Source organism: Manacus candei, unplaced genomic scaffold (genome assembly GCF_025592945.1).
Source record: "Manacus candei isolate 608988 ecotype Guabito, Panama unplaced genomic scaffold, ASM2559294v1 h1tg000076l, whole genome shotgun sequence".
Classification (NCBI taxonomy): domain Eukaryota; kingdom Metazoa; phylum Chordata; class Aves; order Passeriformes; family Pipridae; genus Manacus; species Manacus candei.
In genome coordinates this window covers 2,573,124-2,585,180 of record NW_026138124.1, presented here as the reverse complement: position 1 = coordinate 2,585,180, position 12,057 = coordinate 2,573,124, and the positions used below count along the sequence as shown (strand labels likewise).

Sequence of the window (12,057 nt, the reverse complement as noted above, 5' to 3'; positions counted from 1 at the left end):
GTTGGGCACAGGTTTTAATCCTGTCCCTTCTCCTGGCAAGGCCTGAGAGCTGCTCTCTGAGGCTTCACTGCCCTTGTGAGTCCCTCAGCAAATCCTCATTTCACTGCAGACCTTCCCCCACTGCTTCCAGTCCACCTGGCTGGAGGAGGTGGGGATGAGGTTAATGACTGACACCAAAATTCCCTGGAATGCTGCCTAAATTAAATTGGGAAAGGAAAATTTGATGGAGGCAAGTCAGCTTCACCCAGGTGGACCCAAGTCACAGGGGTAGGACAAGACTGGAGCAATGTGGTCTAGTGGAAGGTGTCCCTGTCCGTGGCCCCTCCCAAGCCAAACCATTCTGGGATTCTCTGATTTTGTGACTGCTGGGACTTCCAGTGCAACCTCCAGAGTTCCCAGCACACCCACGGGCAGAGAACCACCTCTGCCTTGGGCTTGGAAAGGAGCTGGGACGTTTTCCCTGCCCGTTTTTGCAGAAATAGCATTTCTGGGTCCTTCACTGGAACTCTGAAAAAAGAGGTGTTTTCCCCCAGATGATGACACATCTCACACCCCACCTCCTGGGCTCACATTATTTATTGATTGCAACCACTTGGACACCAGCCTGGTGGCTCAGAGAGTGTTCCTCAGCCCTGGAACCATCAGAGCTTGGGGGATGAGCAATGGTCCATGCAGGGGTTCCCTCTGGAAAGCAGGTGATGCAGTAAACTTGTGTTTGCAAACTTTGGGAGCTAATTGTATAAAAAAAGGTATTGCACATTCCAGCTGACCTCTCGTGGAACTGGAGAGTGTTTCAATGAACAGCTTAGGAACGACCCCGGATTCATTACAGGAAATGTATTCCAGGAATTCCCATATATTTACCATAGGAGGAGTGAGTTACTGAAGAAATTCCTGGCTGGAAGGAGAAACCTGCACCCCACCATTCTGCTTTGAAAACAGTCAGCTCAATGTGCTCCATGAAATGACAGGTTTGGGGATTTTGTTATTTTAATCCTCTCCATTCCATGGAGAAATGCAGGGGAAGGACACTGCCCAAAAGCCCCATCCTTCAGCTGAGCCCCAACAGTTTTTGGGTGCTGCTGCAGGAGCAGGAACAGCAGTGCAGGACTAATCCAGCTCCCAGGGAATCATGGAAACATTCCCAGACTTTGTGGGATTTGGATTAGGTCATCACACAGCCCGGGATTTCACCCTGGCTCCTCACTTTGTTTAAATGGAGTCTGGCCAAGGCCTGGAATTGAATTACTGAAATCCAAACACTGAAGGAATAAGGCTTTTCCTCACCCTGAATGAAATTCAGGCAGGGCCTGAATCTAAACCCTCCTGCCATCACTGGGCTCCCCAAGCTCAGAATTCCAGCAGACACCACCCTTTCCTCCAGGAAGGTCCAGAAACCCCCCATGCCCTGGGCTGATCCCCCAGCGTGGGCAGAGGGCAGGGGGGGATTGTGCCCCTCTGCCCCCTCAGCTGAGACCCCCCTGCAGAGCTGCTCCAGCCCTGGGAACAGCACAGGGAGGACGTGGAGCTGCTGGAGAGAGTCCAGAGGAGGCACCAGAGGGATGGAGCAGCTCTGCTGGGAGGGAAGGTTGGGAGAGCTGGGGGGGTTCAGCTGGAGAAGAGAAGGATCCAGGGAGAGCTGAGAGCCCCTTGCAGGGCCTAAAGGGGCTCCAGAGAGCTGGAGAGGGACTGGGGACAAGGATGGAGGGACAGGACAAGGGGGAATGGCTTCCCTCTGCCAGAGGGCAGGGACAGATGGGATATTGGGAAGGAATTTTTGGCTGTGAGGGTGGGGAGGCCCTGGCACAGGTTACCCAGAGAAGCTGTGGCTGCCCCATTCCTGGAAGTGTCCAAGGCCAGGCTGGACAAACGTGGATCAACCTGGGCTAGTGGAAGGTGTCCCTGCCCGTGGCAGGGGGTGGCACTGGGTGATCTTTAGGTTTCCACCCAATCCAGGTCATTCCCTGATTCTCTGGCCCTGCAGGCTGGTTTTGCTGCTACATCTCCCCCATTCAATCCTCACTGCTTCCCGATTAACATCTCCAGAAAGGATCTGCTAATGCAAATCCAGAGGCAGGAATTTATTTGCTACAAACCAGTTAATCCTCACAAGGCTCTCCCATATAAGTACAGGCCAATATTTCATCTTTTAATTGCTTCTTGAGAGAGTTTCTCAAAAAATCAAAAACATTTTAATTAAAAAATTCACCAAGAGTATCTCCCAGATCTTTTCCCGCTTGTTCTCCTCCCCACCAAAATTATCAGGACAATTGTAAGGTTCTAAAGAAAGTAATTACAGCAGATATTGATGCTGCTGCTGTTGCTGAGCTCGTGGAATGCTGCACATCAGGCCCCTGACTTGGAGCTTTTTGCAGCTTTCTGAGACAGAAATTTCCATTCCTGGTCTTTCCTCAGAAATGGGGCTGTCTGTGTAGGAGCTGGGATGTTTTCATGCCAGCTGCTCAGGCTGGGGGAAATCTGGGAGGGAAAAGGGAGAAGAAAGGAGGAGATACAATCAAGGAACTACCAGGGATACAGGAATTTGGGAAAGGAACAGTCAGGGATGGCTGAAAGACATTTCATTTGGCTGTCATACCATTTGTAATGAAAAAAAGGTCCTGCTCCACCATCACCTCCCCAAAAGGCCCGATGAGAAATCCACTGGAAGTGCCACCAGCACATGGAGTGTTGTACCAGTGTGGCAGGACCAGGCTGAGGATGCCAAGGGCACACCTGCCACTGGAATAAATGCATTTTAACCCTCATTTCTGTCTGGATTTCCACTCACCCATAACAATCTGCTTTAGAACAACCTGTCCAAAATAACCCACCACGTAATGACTGAAAGCTGGGATGAGAGGGATGGAAGAGCACCGTGTCACTGCAGACAGGAATGAAATGCAGCAGCACAGGCACATGGTCAGCAACCTGGAGCACGATGCCAGTTTTCAGCATCCTGGGACTGCTCAGAAACAGGCTCCTCAAAAACTATTTGAGGTGCAGCGTCTCCCACCCATAGGGCAAGAAAAACAACATCCAGCAGTGCTGGTGGTGGAGTGCCTCTAGTTCTGAGCTACAGTTACAGACACAGACAAGTGGACAACCCTCTGGAAGTCGTGAAGTTGTGCATCTGAAGTTGTGCAAGAGTTCAAGCTCTTCTTTGTCTACAGCACAAGTTAGTGTCACAAAAAATTCTGGTCTCTGCCTTCAGCCCATCAGTTCTCAGTCTCCAAAGCCAGCAAGTTGGACCTGCCAGAAAGGTCTCACTCCTCTGGAGATGTTGGACAAATCTCCATGAACGGGCCCCACATGGCTGGTTTCTACACACCAAAGTTCATGGAATCACAGAATGGTTTGGGTTGGAAGGGACCTTAAACACCACCCAGTTCCACCCCCTGCCATGGGCAGGGACACCTCCCACTAGCCCAGGTTGCTCCAAGCCCCATCCAACCTGGCCTTGGACACTTCCAGGGATCCAGAGGTAGCCACAGCTTCTCTGGGCAACCTGTGCTAGAGCCTCCCCACCCTCACAGCCAACAATTCCTTCCCAATATCCCATCTATGCCTGCCCTCTGGCAGTTTGAAGCCATTTCCCCTTGTCCTGTTGTCCCATCTTGCAGAGCAGAAGCTGATTTGTGCAGTGCTGATTTCACACACAAATCGTGGGGCAAGACCAGGAGTGCTGCAAATACCCCAAATACATTGGGGGTCTTGAGCAGGGGCACAGCATCCCAGAATTCCAGAATCCCAGAATCGCTGAGCTGGAAGGGACCCCCAAGGATCATCAGTCCAACCCTCAGCCCTGCACAGCCCCAGCCCCAAGAGTCACCCCCTGTGCCCCAGAGGATCAACCAAACCCTCTCTGAGCTCTGGCAGCCTTGGGGCTGTGCCCACTGCCCTGGGGAGCCTGGGCAGTGCCCAACCAGCCTCTGGGGGAAGAACCTTTGGCTGAGATCCCACCTGAGCCTGCCCTGACACAGCTCCAGCCATTCCCTGGCTGCTGTCCCTGGTCCCCCCAGAGCAGAGCTCAGTCCCTGCCCCTCCTCTGCCCCTGCCCAGGAAGTTGTGACTGCAGTGAGGTCTCCCCTCAGTCTCCTCTTCTCCAGCTGAGCTGGAGCCAGGGGTGAGGTGGGCAAGGCTCAACCAGCACCTCAACTCCTGGTACCATCACAAGGGCAAAGCAGAGCTCTCAGAGCCATCCCAGCCCCAAGGAGAACACAATGCTACTGAGCCATTTCCAGCTCCAACACATTCCAGCTGCAGATGTTTCCCAGAGAAGCACTAAAACCTCCTGAAGTGAAGGGTTTCACATGGAGGGGCCGAGAGACCCCAGTGCTGGAGGTACAAACAGTACCTCTATAATAAGGGTAATCACTGCATGCTATACAGAAAAACCTCTCAAGTGATTGCTGTTTGCAGAGGCTGATTAAATATAAATTAAACTCATCTGCATGTTCAGCAAGGTGTGTGAATGGAATAGCAAGAGCCTCTGGGGAGCTCAGCCCCCTGCCCGGCGTGTCCACACACTGTGGACCCTCTGGAAAGGCACTGGCAGCCTTGGCATCTGCATGTTATTGAAATGAAACCACTGGTTCACTTCCAGGGGGTGATTTCAGTCAGAGAATGACCAAGGAATTAATTCCCACTTGTGTTGCTCGTGGGGGAAGAGCTCAGCTCCCTCTGCTTCCAGTGCCAGAGTTTTCCTGCTGCTCAGCTTCCTTCCACTCAGCTTCTCAGAATGCAGCTCCAGCCTGTTTGCCTGGCTTGGAATGGAATGGAATAGTTCAGATTATCTCAGTTGAAGTGACCTACGAAGCACACAGAAGTCACTCACAAAACCCTGTGACTTCCTTCCTAATTCAATGTACTCAACTCATCTCCCCCAAGGAAGACCTTCTTGTTACACAGGAGCTCCTTGCAAGGATGCCAGGAGATGGACAGAGTGAGAGCTTCTTTTGCCAGAGAAACTGTTCCACATCCTTCATTTTTATCAAAGGGAGCTTGTGGGGTAAAGAAAACCACACCAGTAAAATGGTTTGAGTGATTTGGGCACCTGGGCCACCTCAGGCCTCGTAGCTGTGCCAGTTCAAGGTAAAGATGGTCCAGCTGTTCGACCACTTCAGGGCTGACCAAAAGTTCTTACGGCCAATTTCCAAATTCTTCTTAAACATTGACCACCTTGGGGCATCAACCACCCCTCTAGGAATCCTGTTCTGGTGTTTGAGCATTCTTTTGGTACAGAAATGCTTCCTCAGGTTCCTGGCAATGCTCTGAGGGCTCCAGGAGCTCTTGCCATGGAGCTTTTGCCACCAGACACACCCTGAGGGATGAATTCTGCATCGCCAGGCATCCTGAAAACCATTCAGAAGAGATTTCTTTACCTCCTCCCCCCTGTATGAGGGGAAAGAGCCTTTTTTTTAAAATCTGAACTCTCATGCAGAGACCCCAGAGTTGGAACCATCTCCACCTCCCAGTCTGTGCCTGGGGAGCAGCAGGGCCCTCCCTGGAGCAGGAGGGGTGGCACCAGCTCTGAGCATCCTGCACGTGGGAGGTGCTGGGAATATCTGAGGGTCCCTCCTGCCTCCTGCAGGGTGGGGCTGTTGGCCCTGGGCTGAGACTGAGCCTTGCCATGGGAAGGGGTAACTGGATTCTGGAGTGACAGGGTCAGGAATGGCAACCACACGGCCCAAGCCACGGCATTGCCTCACACACCCCAAGAGACATCCTTTCTGCTCACTGCTCCCCACTATTCTGGGGCCAAGAAGGGGAACAGACGAATCAAGGGAGATGTGGGAAGGAGAGAATGACCAAAGCTACAAGATCCCAGGGAGAGGGGATGTTGATTCCTCCCATGGTGTGTGAGCTCCTGCTGTGCTGGTGCCAATTTTAGTGCCTGCTCTCACTTGGAACCAGAGACAATCTAAAAGCCTGAAAAATACTGGAAATGGGAATTGCTTCTTATGGTGAAAGAAAGCTCCAAGTAGCAGAAACAGGCTCCAGATTAGGACCTGTCAATGCAGACCTGCCAAAATTAAATCTATTTGAAAGTGCAGAACCCACACTTTAATCCTGAAGATCTACAAGAATCTACTTGGAATATTTATTAATTCTTCAACTCAATTTCAGAGAGGATTTTTAAAATCACTTGTCTCCTGTCCTGTTCACTTGGAGAGAGATCACAGCATTCACTGCCTTTTGGATATATTAAATTTGCAATTATTTTAAAATTATTGTCCTGTATAAAGAGGAAAAACAAGCATCAGTTCAGAGGACAGAAAAGAATAAACAGGAGGGGTAATACTCTGATAAAACTGGACAGGTTGAGCATATGGATCTGCTTAAGTTGGGCTCAGTACCAGGCTCAAAGACAGAGATAAATGGCATATTAGGGGTGTTCCAAAGCATTGCTATTCCTTGGGAAAGCAGCTTCAGTGCTGCCCTGACAAATGACTTCTAAGAATTCTGGGTATGTCGGGAAGGGAGCTGGAGCTCAATCACAATTGCAATTATTGCAGCATTTTCAACCAAATTAGAGAGTGAACTTGCAAGAATAAAGACTCCTTTATGTTGGGGCTGCAGAGATAAAACCAGTTCTGGCTGTCAGGAGGTGGAAGGAAGGGCAGGCAGGAGAGGTGAACCCTGACTGTGTGAACCCCAGCAGAGCCCTCCTCTCCATGGTCACCCTGGGGCAGCAGCCACTGAACACCACGGGGGCTACAAAGAGGATTTGTGCCTTTTGTTCCCTTTCCACAGGAGCTGGGAAAGCCCCTGACAGCTCTGGCTGGGCTGGGACTAAAAAAGAGGAACCACCAGTGAGCCTCCAAGTGTCCACTGGGGAGGCTCCATGAGTTCACTGGGGAGACAAAGTTCATCCCAGACACTTCCTGGGGCCTTGGCACCACAGACCTGGACATGCTGGACACTCAGAGGACATTGGTCTGTCAGCAGCAGGAGTTGCCCACCAGGAAATCACCACTCACACCTCCTAATCATCCTGGGAAGTGTCTCTTTGGTAGCTGTCCTGGTGGATGGAGCATCACAGGATGCTCCCTGGAGGGGAAACACCTGGACAACTGTGTTGTAGGCAATGGGAGGGTTCCTGCAGAGATCACCTTGCCCTTGGATGTCTAGGGAGCTGAGCCATCCAACCTCTTCCAGTACCTGGCACGGGATCCCTCCAAGGTGATGGGTGAGTACCATCTTCTGCAGTATCATCTCAGGAGGAACCTCCTCCACGGCTCATAAACCAGATCTTCACACACAGAGCTGTGCTCGTGGGGCTCTCAGCTGATGGCACACATGGCCTGGACCCAGAGACCCCCTGGACACTCACTGCCCTCCACTTCTCACAGAATCACACAATCTGCTGAGCTGGGAGGGACCCCCAAGGATCATCAGTCCAACTCTCAGCCCTGCACAGGCCCAGCCCCAAGAGTCACCCCCTGTGCCCCAGAGGATCAGCCAAACCCTCCCTGAGCTCTGGCAGCCTTGGGGCTGTGCCCACTGCCCTGGGGAGCCTCTTGGGGCTGGACCTGTGCAGGGCTGAGGGTTGGACTCCATGGTCCTTGGGGGTCCCTTCCAGCTCAGCACATTCTGGGATCCTGTGACATTTGGTCCATGAAATATTGACACCCTGATAAGCTACAGAGAGATCTTCTGCACCTCCTGCAGGTGGAGCCCAGAGGGGTTTGTGCACTTACCCCTCCCACCAGGTTTGTCCATGAAATTGTGCTGAACATGTCGTGGAAAGCCCCAGGCTGAGCTGAGCAGATTCCAGCAGGTAGAGCTGAGAACCAGTGTTAATAAAACCCAACCAAACATTCTTCCAAGGCAAACTGTTCTCCCTTCCCAGCTCTCTCTCCTCACTCTGAGAGAAGATGATGCTCAACAGATGTGGAACCATCAGCTGGGGGCAGCTCCAAGAAGCTGCTGTTAAACACATCCTTTTACAGCCCCAACCATCTGATTTATCCAGTCACAGACATTCTTTAATGCTTTGGGGACACCTTATCTCCTTGGCTAAACAACTCCCCCTGTGTCTGCAGCAGTTCTGAGTGTGAATTAAAGTCACTGCAACCCCGGTGATATCAGACCCCAGGCACAGTGACCTCATTAATGAAAATCCCTTGGATCAAAACAGCCCAGCTTTGTAAAGGCCTTGCTGCATGACAAAGAAATCCTGGGATAACAGCATCCTCCTGGCCTCCCAAACACGCTCTGCTCCAAGACATGACCTCACCACAAGGATTTAGTGCCTCTGGCTGGATCAGTGCTGCTCTCTGTGTCCAGGGAACTCACTCACTTCCCTGGCATGCTCAGGTAGGGTCCAGCAGCAGAGCTGCTCCCTCCTCTAATCCAGTCCAGGTCCTAATCCAAACCAGGAGCCTTTACCAACCCCCTGCAAAAACACTCTCAGCAGCAGAGATCTGCCTTCTTGCTGTCTCCCTGAAAAACAGGGTGAGGAATTCCTCTTCCACTGGCATTTGCCACAGGAATTCGGCTGCAGAGCAAGCACAAGAAGTCAGGAGCACTTCTCAGGCTGCCACAAGCCCTGGGTTGTCCCCAGTCTCACTCAACTACAGCCACAGGGGGTGGGGTGGTCAAAGAACTGAGGTCTCTGGCATTGGAAACATTCCCTGATTTATTCCAACTGCAACAAAAACCATCTTTACTTCTTGGGTTTTACCTTAACCAGCAGCCAGGTTACACTGGAGGAGTCCCTGGTTACTGGGAGAGGCTCCAGTGGCAATGGAGATACAGGAAGTTTTAATGAGCAGTTTAATGAGCTGCTCATCCAAAGGGTGCCCTGAACTCCAGAGTCACATCCACTCCCACAGGCCCCGAGCTCTGCTCTGGGGGACCAGGGACAGCAGCCAGGGAATGGCTGGAGCTGTGTCAGGGCAGGCTCAGGTTGGATCTCAGCCAAAGGTTCTTCCCCCAGAGGCTGGTTGGGCACTGCCCAGGCTCCCCAGGGCAGTGGGCACAGCCCCAAGGCTGCCAGAGCTCAGGGAGGGTTTGGCTGATCCTCTGGGGCACAGGGGGTGACTCTTGGGGCTGGGCCTGTGCAGGGCTCAGGGTTGGACTGATGGTCCTTGGGGGTCCCTCCCAGCTCAGCACATCCTGGGATTCTGTGAAGACCAGCTCAGGTGAAGGCATCAAACTGTTCCCATCCACATCTCCCCACCTGAATCTCCCTATTTCTGTAGCTGGAAGTTAAAAATGATGGGGAGACTTCATGGTTGTCCCCAGCCTGTCTGTGAGTGTCCTCAGCACACAAGAGGAAACGTTCCTGCTCGACAAACAGCTCAGTTCTCTTCCCCTCCCTCCCCCTCATCCCCTGGCTAGAGCTGACATTGGTGACAAATGGCACCAGATGATTCAGAGGTGGACCAAAAATCACAGGATAGTTGACAGACTCACAGAATATCCTGAACTGGGAGGCACCCACAAGGATCTTCAAGTCCAGCCCTTCAGGGAATGGCCCCTCCAGGGGCTGACCCCACACCCTTGGCATTGTGAGCACCAGGCTGTGCCCAGCTGAGCTCAGCTCAGGCTTATCAAACCAAGCTCAAGTATTTCTGCATTTGTGGGGATCCCCATTTTTCTTCCATTATATCCAAGCACTTCCTTTTCCAGAATCTGATCATAATCACAGTGTTGACCCAAGTTCTTATTTTCCCCAATCTCTCACTGAAGGCAGAGCTGACCTAGGCAGCCAATAACAAATTCACCATCACTCTGAGTAACAAAAATTCCGAGTGTCATTGTCCTTTGCAAGAGTAAATGAGTGTAAATAGCACAGTTTCCATCTCTCCTGGAGCATGAGAACAGCATATTCCTTTATTTGGTTTGGTTTTCCTATTACTCTCTGCATATAGAAGAGCTACCTTAATTAATGTAAGCTTATTATGAAATTAGAGCACCAATATAATTAAAGCATTGATTAAAAAGCCAATAAAACAACCAACTAAAGCTCTTTGGAAAGAGAAGCAGTATGAATACTACTTGATTAAATATTACAGTTCAGTCAATATTTAACCATTCCATTGTATTGACTTAATTTCTCCATTGAGACGGGAATAAGCCTCTCTTGGGACCTAATTAAGTCAGGTTTGCTTCCCTTGTTGTTCTCAGAGTTTGTGTTCTTTGCTTGTTTTGATATTTCCTAAACTTGTGGCAGAGCAGATCTCCCATCCAGGGGAAGCACACGCCGTGAAGATAATTTATGGGCAATGACGAGTTCTGCTAATTGTGTTTATCTTTGGAAATTCACTTTAAGAAATCCATCACATCTCTGAAAATCGGCCCTGTCTCCTTCAGAGGGCTCCCTTAGTGAGTTTGTTAATGAACTGACAGCCAGGGCAGATCAATAACCTCGCCCCACATTTGCTGAAGGTCACTCTGGTGCTTGGTGAAGACATTCCCTTCCCTCCTTTCCACGTCCATCTGCAGAAACGTTGGTGCAACATCCACCACAGCCTTCAGCTCCTCAAGGACACCTGGAGAAGACACATCTCGAAGTGTTTGTGTGTCACCACAGAGGGCTTCTGTCCTTTAAAGTCCCAAACTGAGCTGTCTGAGCAGATGGGGCTGGTGCGAAGAGCCCCCAGGGAATGGCTGGAACTGTGTCAGGGCAGGCTCAGGTTGGATCTCAGGCAAAGGTTCTTCCCCCAGAGGCTGGTTGGGCACTGCCCAGGCTCCCCAGGGCAGTGGGCACAGCCCCAAGGCTGCCAGAGCTCAGGGAGGGTTTGGCTGATCCTCTGGGGCACAGGGGGGGACTCTTGGGGCTGGGCCTGTGCAGGGCTGAGGGTTGGACTGATGATCCTTGGGGGTCCCTCCCAGCTCAGCACATCCTGTGACTCTGTGACCTCCTGTGAACATTTGGCAGCTTTGTCAAGGAGGAAGATGTGCCAGGTGGTCCCAGCCTTGGTGACCAGGCTCAGTTACCACCCAACAGGGCACCTGGGCTCCATCCTCAGCCCCATGTCTTCATAGGAACGTGTGTCTCATGGGAACACAGGTCCCACAGCTGCTCACCCACAAAGCCTTCTCCAGGATAACTCATCCAGGGAGTCCCCACAAGCCTCTCTTCTATTCCTTCCCTCCAAACATGCTCCATCCATTTCCCAGCTGAGTCTGTAACACAATTCCTTCTTTGTCAACACTCCAAAACTACAAGCCCACAAAGCCATTGGTCGTGACCACATGGGAACCATGAGAACATCCATCCCAAGTCCCACACCTACCCCCCGTGCCAGGAGGTCCCCCTGCAGAGCCCCAGCACTGCCCCAAACCAGCCCAGAGCACTGGGGAGGCTGGAGGAAGCTCAGACCAAAGTGCTGCAGGATGAACCCTCTGACTGGAGCTCATTTCCATCCTTTTCCCACCACGAGGAGGCCATGGACACATTGGGGCCATGGTTTAGTGGTGCACTTGGCACTGCTGGGTTAACAGTTGGATTGACAATCTTTGAGGTCTTTTCCAGCCTTGATGATTCCATGATTTTCTGAAGCAATGTCAGTCTGATCTGGGCACTTTCTGTGCTCTCCCCAGTGGGGACCACCAACATCTCAGGTAACACCTGGGAACACCAAAAAGAGGCCACATCCCCAAGCCCTCCCTGCAGCTGTGTAGGGTGAAGAGAGCAGATCTGTTCCTCAGGGTGACCCACGTTTCCAGTGCTCCCTCAGCAACTGGTTGCAAGATGGACATTTTGGAAGCAAAGAGGTTGCATTTGAGATTCTTGCAGCCTGTTGGCTCTGAGGAAGCAGCACCACTTCATTTGCCTGTTCTTTTCCTCCTATTATATCCCCCAGATAACACAGACAGCACAGATGAAAGAGAAGGAGTAGGTTTTCCAGCTTTTTTTTTTTTTTTTATTTGCTCAGCATTTGAGTTGGGCCCTTAATTGGGTGTTCAGCAGTGTCTGATCTCTCCCCAGGGTGCAGTTGCTCTTTGCTGTCAGGCTGTGCTCACACCTCCCCAAGCAAAGCTCACCTCACATCCAAATATGTGCTCCTTCATCAGGGAGGTGCCTGGAGGTCTCTTGGAGCAACC

At 51.5% G+C, this 12,057-nt stretch overlaps 1 protein-coding gene across 1 annotated transcript in view; it reads left to right on the top strand.

Moving 5' to 3' along the window:
• Positions 1–6,859, top strand: part of CALN1 (calneuron 1) — a 173,125-nt gene extending 166,266 nt beyond the window's left edge. The window contains exon 7 of the mRNA XM_051809613.1: positions 6,754–6,859. Within this exon, the coding sequence (XP_051665573.1) occupies positions 6,754–6,848 (95 nt within the window). The 3' untranslated portion in view covers positions 6,849–6,859. The remainder of the gene's footprint in view (positions 1–6,753) is intronic.
• Positions 6,860–12,057: the final 5,198 nt, after the last annotated feature.